General features: G+C 45.4%; 1 protein-coding gene across 1 annotated transcript in view; it reads left to right on the forward strand.

Moving 5' to 3' along the window:
• LOC124009333 (glypican-1-like) overlaps window positions 1-18,569 on the forward strand; it is a 123,053-nt gene that overhangs the window by 52,031 nt on the left and 52,453 nt on the right. Inside the window, exon 3 of the mRNA XM_046321005.1 lies at window positions 3,287-3,445. Coding sequence (XP_046176961.1) covers window positions 3,287-3,445 — 159 coding nt within the window. The remainder of the gene's footprint in view (window positions 1-3,286; window positions 3,446-18,569) is intronic.

Below are 18,569 nucleotides of genomic sequence, written 5' to 3' on the forward strand. Positions count from 1 at the left end.
CCACGCGGAATTAACCCGGTAACCATGCGGAATGAATGCGCCAAAAATAGACGTTTGTCCGTAATAGGGGAACTATGAGATCTGGTATCAGCAAGATACAGCATTTGCATCCTAAATGGACACTATTGGACACCTGAAATGGACACTATTGGACACCTGAAAGAAAATCACTACCACAAGCACTTAGTGTGTGTTTTCTACGTCATATTCACTGTGTAACGTTGTGTAATAGACTATCATTGATCAGTGTGCAGCCAGGTGTTACTCAATCGACAGGCAGTCTCTGCGTGTCGGTCCCGGTGTGTGTGTGTGTGTGTGTGTGTGTGTGTGTGTGTGTGTGTGTGTGTGTGTGTGTGTGTGTGTGTGTGTGTGTGTGTGTGTGTGTGTGTGTGTGTGTGTGTGTGTGTGTGTGTGTGTGTGTGTGTGTGTGTGTGTGCGTGCGTGCGTGCGTGCGTGTAGAGCTTTCTGTATACACTATGAGTCACATTTAAGAGTTGTTGGTGAGCCAGACCTCTGTCTACTTTAGAGAGAGAGAGAGAGCAACATGATGTGAATACAAAATGGTTTTCTTTGTTAGATTACAGCCCACACTCTCTGTCTCACCTTGGCAGGACTAGAGCAGTGATCAGAGAGAGAGAGAGAGAGAGAGAGAGAGAGAGAGAGAGAGAGAGAGAGAGAGAGAGAGAGAGAGAGAGAGAGAGAGAGAGAGAGAGAGAGAGAGAGAGAGAGAGAGAGGGTTGTGTGCCAGAGGCTTAATACAGCCTCTTAAGAAAGGGAATGTAATTAAACAGTGAAAGGATGTTGACATGCTCCATCTGACAGTATGCATAGCGTGTGGGTGGATGTGAACACGTTCGGAATGTGATAAAGAATCTATTCAGTTGAACCTCTTAAATATTGTATCTATTTTTGATTGGCTGATAACTGTTCCCAATCTCCACACCGTGTGAGGCCTATGTGTGAATGTTTGCAGGGTTTGCAGAAGGTTTATTGCCTGAGGCCAAATAACAGCAACGTGTATAATACGTCATATACAGTTGAAGTCAGACGTTTAGCTACACCTCAGCCACCTCAGCCACCTCAGCCACCTCAGCCAAATACATTTAAACTCCGTTTTTCACCATTTCTGACATTTAATTAAGTAAAAAGTCCCTATTTTAGGTCAGTTAGGATCACCGCTTTATTTCAAGAATGTGAAAAGTCAGAATAATAGTAGAGATAATAATTTATTTCAGCTTTTATTTCTTTCATCACATTCCCAGTGGGTCAGAGGTTTACATGCACTCAATTAGTATTTGGTAGCATTGCCTTTAAATTGTTTAACTTGGATCAAATGTTTCAGGTAGCCTTCCACAAGCTTTCCACAATAAGTTGGGTGAATTTTGGCCCATTCCTCCTGACAGAGCTGGTGTAACTGAGTCAGGTTTGTAGGCCTCATTGCTCACATACGCTTGTTCTGTTCTGCCCACAAGTTTTCTATAAGATTGAGGTCAGGGCTTTGTGATGGCAACTCCAATACCTTGACTTTGTTGTCCTTAAGACATTTTGCCACAACTATGGAAGTATGCTTGGGGTCATTTGCGTCCAAGCTTTAACTTCCTGACTGATGCCTTGAGATATTACTTCAATATATTCCCATAATTTTCCTTTCATGTGATGCCATCTATTATGTGAAGTGCACCAGTCCCTCCTGCAGCAAAGCACCCCCACAACAGGATGCTGCAAAGCACCAGCACAACATGATGCTGCCACCCCCGTGCTTCATGGTTGGGATGGTGTTCTTCAGTTTGCAAGCATCCCCCTTTTTCCTCCAAACATAATGATGGTCATTATGGCCAAACAGTTCTATTTTTGTTTCATCAGACCAGAGGACATTTCTCCAAAAAGTACAATCTTTGTCCCCATGTGCAGTTGCAAACCGTACTCTGGCTTTTCTATGGCGGTTTTGGAGCAGTGGCTTCTTCCTTGCTGAGCGGCCTTTCAGGTTATGTCGATATAGGACTCGTTTTAATGTGGATATAGATACTTTTGTACCTGTTTCCTCCAGCATCTTCACAAGGTCCTTTGCTGCTGTTCTGGGATTGATTTGCACTTTTCACACCAAGGTATGTTCATCTCTAGGAGACAGAACGTGTCTCCTTCCTGAGGGGTATGACGGCTGCGTGGTCCCATGGTGTTTATACTTGTGTACTATTGTTTGTACAGATGAACGTGGTACTTTCAGGTGTTTGAAAATTGCTCCCAAGGATGAACCAGACTTGTGGAGGTCTACAATTTTCTTTCTTTGGTCTTGGCTGATTTCTTTAGATTTTCCCATGACGTCAAGCAAAGAGGCACTGAGTTTGAAGGTAGGACTTGAAATACATCCACAGGTACACCTCCAAGTAACTCAAATGATGTCAATTAGCATATCAGAAGCTTCTAAAGCCAATACCTAATTTTCTGGAATTTTCCATGCTGTTTAAAGGCACAGTCAACTTAGTGTATGTAAACTCCTGACCCACTGGAATTGTGATACAGTGAATTATAAGTGAAATAATCTGTCTGTTAACAATTGTTGGAAAAATGACTTGTGTCATGCACAAAGTAGATGTCCTAACCGACTTGCCAAAACTATAGTTTGTTAATAAGAAATTTGTGGAGTTGTTGAAAAATGAGATTTACTGACTCCAACCTAAGTGTATGTAAACTTCCGACTTCAACTGTACGTCCATACCTTTTTCATGTAAAGAACAATGTATTAATTTCAAGGTTGTAGTGGAAGCTTTTCTTGACCGTATATCCCCGTTGACATGAGTTCCCGACCCTATCCCATCCTTCCATCTCACTCCGATGCTTCCAGAGATGAAGCATCTCAGAGTAGCATTTCACCTTTTAGATCACAATGAATAATATTGTAACGACAGGTCCTCGATCAGCACTCTGAGACACTTTGCGGCTACGGGCCCTGATCTTGGTGTCCGGTATGCCGTTTCTGCTTCATCGTCTAGGGCTTGTGAATAGTAAACAAGGGCTCGTCCATAGTAAACAAGGGCTCATCCATAGCGTCTGCATCAAAGTGCAACTTCCTGTCGCTTCAATAAGGCTCTTGCCGTGCTGTATGTCCTTAGATATAACGGAAATGTTTTGTGTTGATCTGTGGACGGTACCAGATAATCAATCAATCAGTCAATGTCACTGGCAAGACTAAGCAACTACAGTGTGGCCAAACCGTACCTGTCAAACCTGTGATGCTAAGTGACCTATAGTGTTAATCGACTCTCTACTCTCTCTCTCCCTCCACTAGGAGAGCACCTGAGGATCTGTCCCCAGGGCTACACGTGTTGCACCAGTGTCATGGAGGACAGCCTATCCAACCTGAGTCGCACCGAGATGCAGGGCCTGATCAGAGACGCTGGACGAGCCCTGCAAGCCTCCCTCAACGGACAGTACAAGGCCTTCGACGGTGAGTGGGGGAGATTGATCAAGGGGGGGGGGCAGAAGGAGGGAAAGAGACAGATGGAGGGACTGGTCAAGCATCCCTTATGGGCTTTGCAAGGCCTTAGACCCTGAGTAGGAGAAAGGGAGGGAAGAACAGACAGAGATTGAGAGGGAGAAGAAACCCTGTGTCTCTTTCCCTCCACATCTCTGCTAACTCAATCAGGCCTGTGTCATCTCTGTTCTCGTTAATGAATTTCTCCATCGGTCTGATTGGCTCGGATCACTGTGTGTTAGTTAACCAAGATGTCGGAAGGTGTGTGTGTGTGTGTGTGTGTGTGTGTGTGTGTGTGTGTGTGTGTGTGTGTGTGTGTGTGTGTGTGTGTGTGTGTGTGTGTGTGTGTGTGTGTGTGTGTGTGTGTGTGTGTGTGTGTGTGTGTGTGTGTGTGTGTGTGTGTGTGACAGTGAGAGAGGGGCTGTTTGACTGCATGTATATGTTTGTATGTGTTTGCCTCTATGTGTGTCAGACTGAGTGTGTGTGATTGCTTTGCGTTCATGTGCTTGTACGTCGCGGTATGTGTCTGTATATAAATACAACCAGCTGGTTGTCAGTACATCACTGTGAGCTATTTACTGTGGAACCATTCAATTTATTTCAGCGGAAGTGTTTTTCCTAGCGCACTCTTTGAGTAATGCTGGTACGTGTTGTTCTTGGTCCTCAAGTCCAGACAGGACAGCTGGGCTGTCTCCCCCTCCACTCCCTCCATCCCTCCATTCTAACCCGCTCTCCATACACAGCACACTTGACAAATCATCCCTTGCTTTTCCTCTCCTCCACCTACTTGAGTCTCAACTGTCACTCTACTATCAAGCCACATAGGGTTTCTCTTAATCACCTTGTGTCCTATGGAGGGAACCCCCCCCCCCCTCCCCAGACACACACACACACTCGCTCCAGAATATTCCTGTGTGTGAGAAGATAATATTGCTTTAATCCTCCCTGATTGATGAGGAATCTCACACACACACTCATGGTCCTGCGGCATAACTGACTGATCAATGCAGAGTAAAGAGGTTCCATAATATCAAGCCATCTAAAGTACACGAGAGAGAGAGAGACACAGAGAGAAAGAGAGACAGAGAGAGAGACAGAGAGAGACAGAGAGACAGAGACAGAGAGACAGAGAGACAGAGAGACAGAGAGACAGAGAGACAGAGAGAGAGAGAGAGACAGAGAGACAGAGAGACAGAGAGAGAGAGACAGAGAGAGAGAGACAGAGAGAGAGACAGAGAGAGAGAGAGAGAGAGAGAGAGAGAGAGAGAGAGAGAGAGAGAGAGAGAGAGAGAGAGAAAGACAGAGACAGAGAGTGGGAGAGACAGAGAGAGAGAGAGAGAGAGAGAGAGAGAGAGAGAGAGAGAGAGAGAGAGAGAGAGAGAGAGAGAGAGAGAGAGAAAGACAGAGACAGAGAGTGGGAGAGACAGAGAGAGAGAGAGAGAGAGAGAGAGAGAGAGAGAGAGATGGTCAAGCTTGGGCAGTGTCAATATACAGAAATATCATACCATACACCATTTCTGTTTGTGAAGTAAGAGTCTATTTGTGTAGCATGTACAGTATACCGAAGTATGATATCATTCCATATTAAATAAATTGATATCCAACCATTTTATATTCATTCATATGATTACTGTATGTTTAATGAACAGTTGTGTATTTATTTTTAGTGAAGGTGAATTTCAAGCTGTTCTGTGATTCAGGGGTCCGACTGAACCCAGATTAAAGTGATTAGAACGTACAGTGATTGGGACATTGATGATGTGATTATTTACGTTTAATGTTACAGTACAATCTCTTCCAGTCGACAGGAAGTGACTAAGCATCTGCCTCTGCTCCACTCGTTCCTCTGGTTGATTGATCTGTCATATGGATCTGTTTGTCAGCCTGACCTTTCTGGGCCCATCCTGATTAGTGGATGAGTGACATCTGTGTACAGGGCATTCTCTCTCTCTCTCTCTCTCTCTCTCTCTCTCTCTCTCTCTCTCTCTCTCTCTCTCTGTCTCTCTCTGTCTCTCTCTGTCTGTCTCTCTGTCTGTCTCTCTGTCTGTCTCTCTGTCTGTCTCTCTGTCTCTCTCTCTTTCTAGCTCTCTCTTCATCCTCTCTGTACCCCAGAGCAGCATCCGTCTCATTTCATGGACAACCTGTCCAAAACGTACAAATACGCACACACACACACACACACACACCAACATGGCCCATCCAAGACACACAAACACGTTTATGTGCTTGAGAAGTATCTGGATGGCACCCAGCATGCAGGACACAACTCTTCCACAATCACACAGCCCTGATAAACTACACAAAGCACACAGAAATGCTCCGTCAAGCATCACTCACCCAGCTACGTAAACACACTAACGAAGTGCTTCAAACACACACGCACGCACACACACACACACGCACGCACGCACGCACACACACACACACGTACAGTCGTGGCCAAAAGTGACACAATGAGAATGACGCAAATATAAATGTACATACAGTTTGCTGCTTCAGTGTCTAGATATTTTTGTCAGATGTTACTATGGAATACTGAAGTATAATTACAAGTAGTGTCAAAGGCTTTTATTGACAATTACATGAAGTTGATACAAAGAGTAAATATTTGCAGTGTTGACCCTTCTTTTTCAAGACCTCTGCAATCTTCCCTGGCATGCTGTCAATTAACTTCTGGGCCACATCCTGACTGATGGCAGCCCATTCTTGCATAATCAATGCTTGGAGTTTGTAAGAATTTGTGTTTTTTTTTTGTCCACCCGCCTCTTGAGGATTGACCACAAGTTCTCAATGGGATTAAGGTCTGGGGAGTTTCCTGGCAATGGACCCAAAATATCTATGTTTTGTTCTCCGAGCCACTTATCACTTTTGCCTTATGGCAAGGTGCTCCATCATGCTGGAAAAGGCATTGTTCGTCACCAAACTGTTCCTGGATGGTTGAGAGAAGTTGCTCTCAGAGGATGTGTTGGTACCATTCTTTATTCATGGCTGTGTTCTTAGGCAAAATTGGCTGAGAAGCAACCCCACACATGAATGGTCTCAGGATGCTTTACTGTTGGCATGACACAGGACTGATGGTAGCACTCACCTTGTCTTCTCCAGACAAGCTTTTTTTCTGGATGCCCCAAACAATCGGAAAGGAGATCCATCAGAGAAAAGGACTTTTCCCCAGTCCTCAGCAGTCCAGTCCTCAGCAGTCCTCAGCAGTCCTCAGCAGTCCAGTCCTCAGTCCAGTCCTCAGCAGTCCTCAGCAGTCCAGTCCTCAGCAGTCCAGTCCTCAGCAGTCCAGTCCTCAGCAGTCCAGTCCTCAGCAGTCCTCAGCAGTCCTCAGCAGTCCAGTCCTCAGCAGTCCAGTCCTCAGCAGTCCTCAGCAGTCCTCAGCAGTCCAGTCCTCAGCAGTCCAGTCCTCAGCAGTCCTCAGTCCAGTCCTCCAGCAGTCCAGTCCTCAGCAGTCCAGTCCTCAGCAGTCCTCAGCAGTCCTCAGCAGTCCTCAGCAGTCCTCAGCAGTCCTCAGCAGTCCAGTCCTCAGCAGTCCAGTCCTCAGCAGTCCAGTCCTCAGCAGTCCTCAGCAGTCCAGTCCTCAGCAGTCCTCAGCAGTCCAGTCCTCAGCAGTCCAGTCCTCAGCAGTCCTCAGCAGTCCTCAGCAGTCCTCAGCAGTCCTCAGCAGTCCCTCAGCAGTCCTCAGCAGTCAGTCCTCAGCAGTCCAGTCCTCAGCAGTCCAGTCCTCAGCAGTCCAGTCCTCAGCAGTCCTCAGCAGTCCAGTCCTCAGCAGTCCTCAGCAGTCCTCAGCAGTCCTCAGCAGTCCAGTCCTCAGCAGTCCAGTCCTCAGCAGTCCTCAGCAGTCCTCAGCAGTCCTCAGCAGTCCAGTCCTCAGCAGTCCAGTCCTCAGCAGTCCTCAGCAGTCCAGTCCTCAGCAGTCCAGTCCTCAGTCCAGTCCTCAGCAGTCCAGTCCTCAGCAGTCCTCAGCAGTCCAGTCCTCAGCAGTCCAGTCCTCAGCAGTCCAGTCCTCAGCAGTCCAGTCCTCAGCAGTCCAGTCCTCAGCAGTCCAGTCCTCAGCAGTCCAGTCCTCAGCAGTCCAGTCCTCAGCAGTCCAGTCCTCAGCAGTCCTCAGCAGTCCTCAGCAGTCCAGTCCTCAGCAGTCCAGTCCTCAGCAGTCCAGTCCTCAGCAGTCCAGTCCTCAGCAGTCCAGTCCTCAGCAGTCCAGTCCTCAGCAGTCCAGTCCTCAGCAGTCCAGTCCTCAGCAGTCCTCAGCAGTCCAGTCCTCAGCAGTCCTCAGCAGTCCAGTCCTCAGCAGTCCAGTCCTCAGCAGTCCAGTCCTCAGCAGTCCAGTCCTCAGCAGTCAGTCCTCAGCAGTCCAGTCCTCAGCAGTCCAGTCCTCAGCAGTCCAGTCCTCAGCAGTCCAGTCCTCAGCAGTCCAGTCCTCAGCAGTCCTCAGCAGTCCAGTCCTCAGCAGTCCTCAGCAGTCCAGTCCTCAGCAGTCCAGTCCTCAGCAGTCCAGTCCTCAGCAGTCCAGTCCTCAGCAGTCCAGTCCTCAGCAGTCCTCAGCAGTCCTCAGCAGTCCAGTCCTCAGCAGTCCAGTCCTCAGCAGTCCAGTCAGCAGTCCTCAGCAGTCCAGTCCTCAGCAGTCCAGTCCTCAGCAGTCCTCAGCAGTCCAGTCCTCAGCAGTCCAGTCCTCAGCAGTCCAGTCCTCAGCAGTCCAGTCCTCAGCAGTCCTCAGCAGTCCAGTCCTCAGCAGTCCAGTCCTCAGCAGTCCTCAGCAGTCCAGTCCTCAGCAGTCCAGTCCTCAGCAGTCCAGTCCTCAGCAGTCCAGTCCTCAGCAGTCCAGTCCTCAGCAGTCCAGTCCTCAGCAGTCCAGTCCTCAGCAGTCCAGTCCTCAGCAGTCAGTCCTCAGCAGTCCAGTCCTCAGCAGTCCAGTCCTCAGCAGTCCAGTCAGTCCCAGCAGTCCAGTCCTCAGCAGTCTCAGTCCAGTCCAGTCCTCAGCAGTCCTCAGCAGTCCTCAGCAGTCCTCAGCAGTCCAGTCCTCAGCAGTCCAGTCAGTCCTCAGCAGTCCAGTCCTCAGCAGTCCAGTCCTCAGCAGTCCAGTCCTCAGCAGTCCTCAGCAGTCCTCAGCAGTCTCAGTCCTCAGCAGTCCTCAGCAGTCCAGTCCTCAGCAGTCCAGTCCTCAGCAGTCCAGTCCTCAGCAGTCCAGTCCTCAGCAGTCCAGTCCTCAGCAGTCCAGTCCTCAGCAGTCCTCAGCAGTCCAGTCCTCAGCAGTCCTCAGCAGTCCAGTCCTCAGCAGTCCAGTCCTCAGCAGTCCTCAGCAGTCCAGTCCTCAGCAGTCCTCAGCAGTCCTCAGCAGTCCAGTCCTCAGCAGTCCTCAGCAGTCCTCAGCAGTCCAGTCCTCAGCAGTCCAGTCCTCAGCAGTCCTCAGCAGTCCAGTCCTCAGCAGTCCAGTCCTCAGCAGTCCTCAGCAGTCCAGTCCTCAGCAGTCCAGTCCTCAGCAGTCCTCAGCAGTCCAGTCCTCAGCAGTCCAGTCCTCAGCAGTCCAGTCCTCAGCAGTCCAGTCCTCCAGCAGTCCAGTCCTCCAGCAGTCCAGTCCTCCAGCAGTCCAGTCCTCCAGCAGTCCAGTCCTCCAGCAGTCCAGTCCTCAGCAGTCCAGTCCTCAGCAGTCCTCAGCAGTCCAGTCCTCAGCAGTCCAGTCCTCAGCAGTCCAGTCCTCAGCAATCCAGTCCTCCAGCAATCCAGTCCTCCAGCAGTCCAGTCCTCAGCAGTCCAGTCCTCAGCAGTCCAGTCCTCAGCAGTCCAATCCCTATACCTTTTGCAGAATATCAGTCTGTCCCCGATGGTTTTCCTGTAGAGAACTGGCTTCTTTGCTGCCCTTATTGACACCAGGCCATCCTCCAAAAGTCTTTGCCTCACTGTGTGCAGATGCACTTACACCTGCCTGCTGCCATTCCTGAGCAAGCTCTGTACTGGTGGTGCCCCAATCCCTCAGCTGAATCAACTTTAGGAGACGGTCCTGGGGCTTGCTGGACTTGCTTGGGTGCCCTGAAGCTTTCTTCACAACAATTGAACCTTTCTCCTTGAAATTTTTGATGATCCGATAAATGATTGATTTAGGTGCAATCTTACTGGCAGCAACATCCTTTTTTGTTCCCTTTTTGTTCAAAGCAATGGTGACGGCACATGTTTCCTTGCAGGTAACCATGATTGACAGAGGAATGACAATGATTCCAAGCACCACCCTCCTTTTGAAGCATCCAGTCTGTTATTCGAACTCAATCAGCATGACAGAGTGATCTCCAGCCTTGTCCTCGTCAACACTCACACCTCTGTTAACGAGAGAATCACTGACATGTCAGCTGGTCCTTTTGTGACAGGGCTGAAATGCAGCGGAAATGTTTTTTGGGGGATTCAGTTCATTTGCATGGCAAAGAGGGACTTTTAAATTAATTGCAATTCATCTGATCACTCTTAATCACATTCTGGAGTATATGAAAATTGCCATCATACAAACTGAGGCAGCAGACTTTGTGAAAATTAACATTTGTGTCATTCTCTAAAACGATTGGCCAGGACTGTATGCATGCACACACACACAAACATTTGCGTGAAAACCCAAATGCATGTACAAACACACAAGCATGCACCTGCACAAAGACAAACTTTCAAAATAAAGATTTTTTATTGATATAAAATAGACAATAGCCTTACTATACTTATGTATCTTATCTTTCTACTACTTTGCCAATATAAATCAGAGATCAGATAAGGCCATCTCGGGAGCCAACTCCAACCGTCGGTAATGGCTTCCAGTTTCCCCATCTCTTCATCAGAAAAGAGCCACTCCTCACTCTCCTGGAAAACGCCACCTTGGGTCTCATCTCCGTGTGCTTGTGGAAAAGACATTGTTCTCCTGCTCAGGCATGTGCTGATTGTGGTAGCGGAAGCTGGCTATGTTTAGGGACTTCCAGTATCACTCACAATGCAAGATCTCTGAGACACCTGACCCAAAGGCACACATAGATCCATTTGTAGATGTACCTAAATTCTTTCAAAATAAGCAATTAACCAATTCATGTTAAGAATGTACTTTTTGATTCTTACCATTGATGATGGCAGGAAGATACTGATACTGTCCCTGTGCCACTCATTGTCCAGACTGGTTTAATCCCTGGGTGTTGAAGCTCATTGTCCAGACTGGTTTAATCCCTGGGTGTTGAAGCTCATTGTCCAGACTGGTTTAATCCCTGGGTGTTGAAGCTCATTGTCCAGACTGGTTTAATCCCTGGGTGTTGAAGCTCATTGTCCAGACTGGTTTAATCCCTGGGTGTTGAAGCTCATTGTCCAGACTGGTTTAATCCCTGGGTGTTGAAGCTCATTGTCCAGACTGGTTTAATCCCTGGGTGTTGAAGCTCATTGTTGGATTTTGAAAATCTTGCACAGCAGAAGCAAGTCACATGTCTAGGCTTGGGGGTTGTTGCCACCAAAACTGAGTTCCAAATCAATATTGCCTATCAACCGAACATTCTAAAATTCAAATTCTACTCAAGTTGCTCTTCTCAATTGTGATATTATCATAACTGTCATATTATGAATTAAATCACCATGGAATGAGTTTTTAAATCTACACTGTTGCTCTTATCAACCACACATTCTACCAACTTTGCTTTGCATGATTTTTGTATTTTTAGGATTCTGAATTGCCATAGCAATGTAAAAGAGAAATGAATTGGTGTGATGTGCATCATCATGTAAAATCATTTTTACATTGGATCCACCATATCAATATTTTGATTTCTAAATCGATGGAAGTCACCACAGCTAGCGCATAACGTTCTGAGAACCATATGTGTCTTAGATCTTGGTGAAAGCGTTTTTGCCCTATGGTTATTTTGCGTACAACCTTCCCACAACTTTCTAGGAATGGTGCAGAGTAGTTGCTTGTCTTTGGAACATTCTCAGCACATTTAAGGAACTCGAAAAAGTATATTTTTCTTGGTATTTCATTACTTTAACAGAAGGTTTCCAAAATGTTCAAACATGGTTACATTTCATTTCAATGATGGTAATGTTCTAGGAACGTTATCCAACTGGTTTGACATTGTGTTCAGAGAACGGTAAGAAAAATAGTGGGTATTTCAGTACTTCAGCATAACGTTTCCTACAGGTTTCCTCATGGTTCTATTTAAAGTCATGTTCTCAAATAGTTCAGAGAATGTTAGAAAACATATTTTTATGATTAGATTTATGATTTATTTTTTTGTCCAATACCAAACATATATATACATACAAATGACAAAATACAGATGCACACAAACATCCACAACATCACCCCTGCCCAGACCCACCTGCTCACACCCACATCTCCAGCACCCGTATCACTCTTCACCACATGGCCTCAAAATGCGCCATTTTGTTTCTCTCCATCACCAACACGCTTTCAACATTTAGATAATCAAGCATTTTACATTTTCATTGTGTTAACAATGGAGGATTGGTTGATATCCAGTTTTTTAGAATACATTCTTTCAAAGATGATTGACGAGAAAAGTATCGTCCAACCCGTCGGGTAGCTCACTGCACCGTCGTTTGCCATGTCTTTGTCACGGATGAATAGGAGTGGAAGGTAGGAGTCAGGTGCAGAGGGCAGAGGGTTCAAGAAAAAAATAGGTCATTTATCCCGGCACAAACGGTCGTGCCCAAACACAGGGCGGAAAACACCGACCAACCCAAAACACAGGGTAAAACGGTCCAGAACACAAAACCACCTCCAACACTAAACGTGAACACAAAATAATCCCGCACAAACTAGAGCGGACCTAACAAGCTTCAATAGACTAGAAAATCAAGAAAACACAAATATGAACAGGTGCAACTAATACGACTGAATTAACAGAAAAGGAAAAAGGGATCGGTGGCGGCTAGTAGGCCGGTGACGACGACCGCCGAGCACCGCCCGAACAGGCAGGGGAGCACCGCCCGAACAGGCAGGGGAGCACCGCCCGAACAGGCAGGGGAGCACCGCCCGAACAGGCAGGGAGCACCGCCCGAACAGGCAGGGGAGCCACCTTCGGCGGGAGTCGTGACAGTCTTGAAATATGTATTTATTTATTTGTACTTATTTAACCTTTATTTAACTAGGCAAGTCAGTTAAGAACAAATTCTTATTTACAATGACGGCCTATGCAGGCAGACGGACTAAAAGTACATTTACAATGTATTCTGACAGCCAACTTTCTAACTCTGCCCATAACTTTTGAACTTTATAGCATTCCCAGAATGCATGGATTAGTGAGTCAGTGTTAGTTCTACACTTAAGACATGACTATGCCGTTGTGCTGTAGAATTTGTCTCTTGTATAATACATTCTAAACATTAGTTTATACTGGATTAAGCATACATTTTTGTCAACTGTAATTTCGTTAGTTATGTTCCAACATTCCCTCCACATTCCCTCCAATTATAAGTTATCAGTTCCAGCAGTTTCCAGCAGAGATTGTCAGTTGGATAGGCTCTCTGCAAGGTTTTGTCAATCTTACCTATCATATAAATACAATTCTGACTCAAATAGGGTTCCCTCAAGATTACTCTGATGTCCAAAATATTTCAATTTGAAATGTCTTGATATGAAACTATTAAGTTGCATGTATTTGAAAATATCTTACATTGATCAGTCCAAAATTGTCACGCATAGATGTAATAGGTGGCAGGGAAGTCAGGCGCAGGAGAGTCAAATGGAGTTTAAATATGGAGTCTTTTAATAAAGTTCCACGAGTATGCTCCATAACAATAAATGTACAAACAAAACATGGGTACGAAGACCCGACGCGCACCTATACAAACAATCACACTACACTGACAACAAATCAATCTCTGACAAAGACATGAGGGGAAACAGAGGGTTAAATACACAACAGGTAATGAATGGGATTGAAAACAGGTGTGTGGGAAGACAAGACAAAACCAATGGAAAATGAAAAAAGGATCAATGATGGCTAGAAGACCGGTGACGTCGAACGCCGAGCACCGCCCGAACAAGGAGAGGCAACGACTTCGGTAGAAGTCGTGACAAAAATAGCTTTTTATTTCTGTCATGGAAATATATTGATTTCCTGTTACCAAGTCATTTTCATTTTTTTTATGCCTTTGGACCCATTTATCGGCTAGCCTCTGGATTGTTCCACTGGGTTGTGTTTTTAGGGCGTAGAATTAATTACATTTTCTTCCATATTGTTTTAGTGTTTTTAACTATGAAGTTGTTAATGTTCTTAGCTTTATCCTGAGAAAATCGACACTTTAAAAAGGTTCTGGGCATACAACTCCAAGTCTGAAAGGTTAAAGCCATCCTCTGACATAGGAAGATGTAAAACTTTACTTTTTATTCTATGAGTTTTATTTGCTCATATAAAGTCTGTTATGACCGAATATACTTTTTTAAAGAATGTCTTCAGTGGGGTAATTTGTATTACCGAGACTAATTATATAAACTTTTGGAGCCATTCCCTTCTGAAGAGGTTTATTCTACATGTGAGATTTATGGGAAGATTGTTCCATTTAATTAGATCTGATTTCACATAGTTGAGTAATGGGATAAAGTTATCTTCATGTATTTGATTGTTGTCACTTATTAAGCATCTTAAGTATTTTATATTTTTTGTGGTCCACTTAAAGTATTTCTGTAGATCATGAGTTATTCATTCTGAAAATATTTTTAGCAAGGAGGGCATTGTGTTTTCAATATTGGTCAGGTATATCAGAAGATCATGTGCAAATAAGTTTAGTTTATTGTCATATCTACCAATTCTGATACCTGTTACGTTTGGGTCTATCAGCACGCGATTTAATTGCCAGTGCAAACGAGGGGGGAGAGAAGACATCCCTGTCTTGTGCCCCTTTCTAAAGCAATTTCATCAGATACAGGACACTACCTTTCAAAAGTTTGGGGTCACTTAGAAATGTCCTTGTTTTTGAAAGAAAAGCAAATGTTTTGTCTATTAAAATAACATGAAATTGATCAGAAATACATTGTAGACCTTGTTAATATGAAATATCTACATTGGCGTAAAGAGGCCCATTATCAGCAACCATCACTCCTGTGTTCCAATGGCACATTGTGTTAGCTAATCCAAGTTTATCATTTTAAAAGGCTAATTGATCATTAGAAAACCCCTTTGCAATTATTTTAGCACAGCTGAAAACTGTTGTTCTGATTTAAGAAGCAATAAAACCGGCCTTCTTTAGACTAGTTGAGTAACTGGAGCATCAGCATTTGTGGTTTCGGTTACAGGCTCAAAATGCCCAGAAACAAATAACTTTCTTCTGAAACTCGTCAGTCTATTCTTGTTCCGAGAAATTAAGACTATTACATGAGAGAAATTGCCAAGAAACTGAAGATCTCGTACAATGCTGTGTACTACTCCCTTCACAGAACAGTGCAAACTGGCTCTAACCAGAATAGAAAGAGGAGTGGGAGGCCCCGGTGCACAACTGAGCAAGAGGACAAGCACATTAGAGTGTCTAGTTTGAGAAACAGACGCCTCACAACTGGCAGCTTCATTAAATAGTACCCGCACAACACCAGTCTCAATGTCAAGAGTGAAGAGGCGAGTTCCTCTGTCCAGTGTCTGTGTTCTTTTGCCCATGTTAATCTTTTATTTTTATTGGCCAGTCTGAGATATGGCTTTTTCTTTGCAACTCTGCCTAGAAGCCCAGCATCCCGGAGTCGCCTCTTCACTCCAGTTGTTAGAATCACCTTTGGCAGAAATTACAGATGTGAGTCTTTTGAACACCTGGAGTGTACAATATTTGCACATTATTCTTTAAAAAGATATTCAAGCTCTGTCAAGTTGGTTGTTGCTAGACAGCCATTTTCAAGTCTTGCTATAGATTTTCAAGACGATTTAAGTCAAAACTGTAACTAGGCAACTCGGGAACATTCAATGTGGTCTTGGTAAGCAACTCCAGTGTATATTTGGTCTTGTATTTTAGGTTATTGTCCTGCTGAAAGAGGAATTTGTCTCCCAGTGTTTGTTGGAAAGCAGACAGAACCAGGTTTTCTTCCAGAACTTTGCCTGTGCTTATCTCTATTCCCTTTCTTTTCGTTAAAAACACTCCGTAGTCCTTTCCGATGACAAGCATACCCACCACCATACCACCAAGCATACCCACCACCATATATAAAAATATGAAGAGTGGTACTCAGTGATTTGCCTGCCCCAAACACCACTCTTTGTATTCAGGACATAACATTTCTTTGCCACATTTCTTGCAGTTTTACTTTAGTGTCTTATTGCAAACAGGATGCATGTTTTGGAATATTTTTTATTCTGTACAGGCTTCCTTCTTTTCAACTTGTCATTTAGGTTAGTATTGTGGAGTAAGTACATTGTTCTTGATCCATCCTCAGTTCTCTCCTATCACAGCCATTAAACTCTATAACTGTTTTAAAGTCACCATTGGCCCCCCTAAAAATCAAAAGGAACTGTCAGTATCTGGTGTGGCCAGCAGCTGCATTAAGTAATGCAATGCATCTCCTCTTCATGGACTGCACCAGATTTGCCAGTTCACCCCTGGTGAGGCAAAACCGCAACTTGTCAGTGAAGAGCACTTTTTGCCAGTCCTGTCTGGTCCAGTGACGGTGGGTTTGGGCCCATAGGCGACATTGTTGCCAGTGATGTCTGGTGAGGACCTGCCTTACAACAGGCCTACAAGCCCTCAGTCCAGCCTCTCTCAGCCTATTGCGGACAGTCTGAGCACTGATAGAGGGATTGTGCGTTCCTGGTGTAACTCGGGCAGTTGTTGTTGCCATCCTGTACCTGTCGGTGATGTCTGGTGAGGACCTGCCTTACAACAGGCCTACAAGCCCTCAGTCCAGCGTCTCTCAGCCTATTGCGGACAGTCTAGTGTGATGTTCGAATATACCGATCTTGTGCAGTTGTTGTTACACGTGGTCTGCCACTGCGAGGACGATCAACTGTCTGTCTTGTCTTCCTGTAGCTCTGTCTTAGGCATCTCACAGTATTGCAGTCCTCATGCCTCCTTGCAGCACGCCTAAGGCACGTTCACGCGGATGAGCAGGGACCCTGGGCATCTTTCTTTGGGTGTTTTTCAGAGTCAGGAGAAAGGCCTTTATAGTGTCCTACGTTTTCATAACTGTGACCTTAATTGCCTACCGTCTGTAAGCTGTTAGTGTCTTAACGACCGTTCCACAGGTGCATGTTCATTAATTGTTTATGGTTCATTGAACAAGCATGGGAAACAGTGTTTAAACCCTTTCAATGAAGATCTGTGAAGTGTTTGGGATTGTTACAAATGATTATCATACAAATCATCAAGGAACACACCAGGTACAACCCTAAATCTGTAAACAAGGGCACCCTCATAGACGTCATCCTGACCAACTGGCCCTCCAAATACACCTCTGCTGTCTTCAACCAGGATCTCAGCAATCACTGCCTCATTGCCTGTATCGGCGACGGATCCGCAGTCAAACGACCACCCCTCATCACTGTCAAAAGCTCCCTAAAACACTTCTGCGAGCAGGCCTTTCTAATCGACCTGGCCTGGGTATCCTGGAAGGATATTGACCTCATCCCGTCAGTTGAGGATGCCTGGTCATTCTTTAAAAGTAACTTCCTCACCATTCTAGATAAGCATGCTCCGTTCAAAAAATGCAGAACTAAGAACAGATATAGCCCTTGGTTCACTCCAGACCTGACTGCCCTCGACCAGCACAAAAACATCCTGTGGCGGACTGTAATAGCATCGAATAGTCCCCGCGATATGCAACTGTTCAGGGAAGTCAGGAACCAATACACGTAGTCAGTCAGGAAAGCAAAGGCCAGCTTCTTCAGGCAGAAATTTGCATCCTGTAGCTCTAACTCCAAAAGGTTCTGGGTCACTGTAAAGTCCATGGAGAACAAGAGCACCTCCTCCCAGCTTCCCACTGCACTGAGGCTAGGTAACACGGTCACCACCGATAAATCCACGATTATCGAAAACTTCAACAAGCATTTCTCAACGTCTGGCCATGCCTTCCTCCTGGCTACTCCAACCTCGGCCAACAGCTCCGCTCCCCTCACAGCTACTCGCCCAAGCCTCTCCAGGTTCTCCTTTACCCAAATCCAGATAGCAGATGTTCTGAAAGAGCTGCAAAACCTGGACCCGTACAAATCAGCTGGGCTTGACAATCTGGACCCTCTATTTCTGAAACTATCCGCCGCCATTGTCGCAACCCCTATTACCAAATCAAATCAAATCAGCCTGTTCAACCTCTCTTTCATATCGTCTGAGATCCCCAAGGATTGGAAAGCTGCCGCAGTCATCCCCCCCGACACCATTCTGTATACTTCCGGCCCTTCCTTGGACACTGTGCTATCTAACCTCCAAACGAGCTTCAATGCCATACAACACTCCTTCCGTGGCCTCCTACTGCTCTTAAACGCTTTTCAACCGTTTGCTGCACTGCACCCACACGCCTCCCTTGGTGAGGGAGATAAAATTGGAGAATTTTGAACTAAGCTCCAGCAGGTGTATCTCACTGATCATCCCTAAAGCCAACACCTCATTTGGCCGCCTTTCGTTCCAGTTCTCTGCTGCCTGTGACTGGAACGAATTGCAAAAAATCACTGAAGTTGGAGACTTTTATCTCCCTCACCAACTTCAAACATCTGCTATCTGAGCAGCTAACTGATCGCTGCAGCTGTACATAGACTATCGTAAATAGCCCACCCAATTTTACCTTCCTCATCCCCATACTGTTTATATTTATTTACTTTTCTACTCTTTTGCACACCAGTATCTCTACCTGTACATGACCATCTTATCATGTATCACTCCAGTGTTAATCTGCTAAATTGTAATTATTCGCCTACCTCCTCATGCCTTTTGCACACAATGTATATAGACTCTCTTTTTTTCTTCTTTTTTTCTACTGTGTTATTGACTTGTTAATTGTTTACTCAATGTGGAACTCTGTGTTGTCTGTTCACACTGCTATGCTTTATCTTGGCCAGGTCGCAGTTGTAAATGAGAACTTGTTCTCAACTAGCTTACCTGGTTAAATAAAGGTGAAATAAAAATAAAATAAATAAAAATCTTTGAAAGACAGGGTCCT

Source organism: Oncorhynchus gorbuscha, linkage group LG22 (assembly GCF_021184085.1).
Source record: "Oncorhynchus gorbuscha isolate QuinsamMale2020 ecotype Even-year linkage group LG22, OgorEven_v1.0, whole genome shotgun sequence".
Classification (NCBI taxonomy): domain Eukaryota; kingdom Metazoa; phylum Chordata; class Actinopteri; order Salmoniformes; family Salmonidae; genus Oncorhynchus; species Oncorhynchus gorbuscha.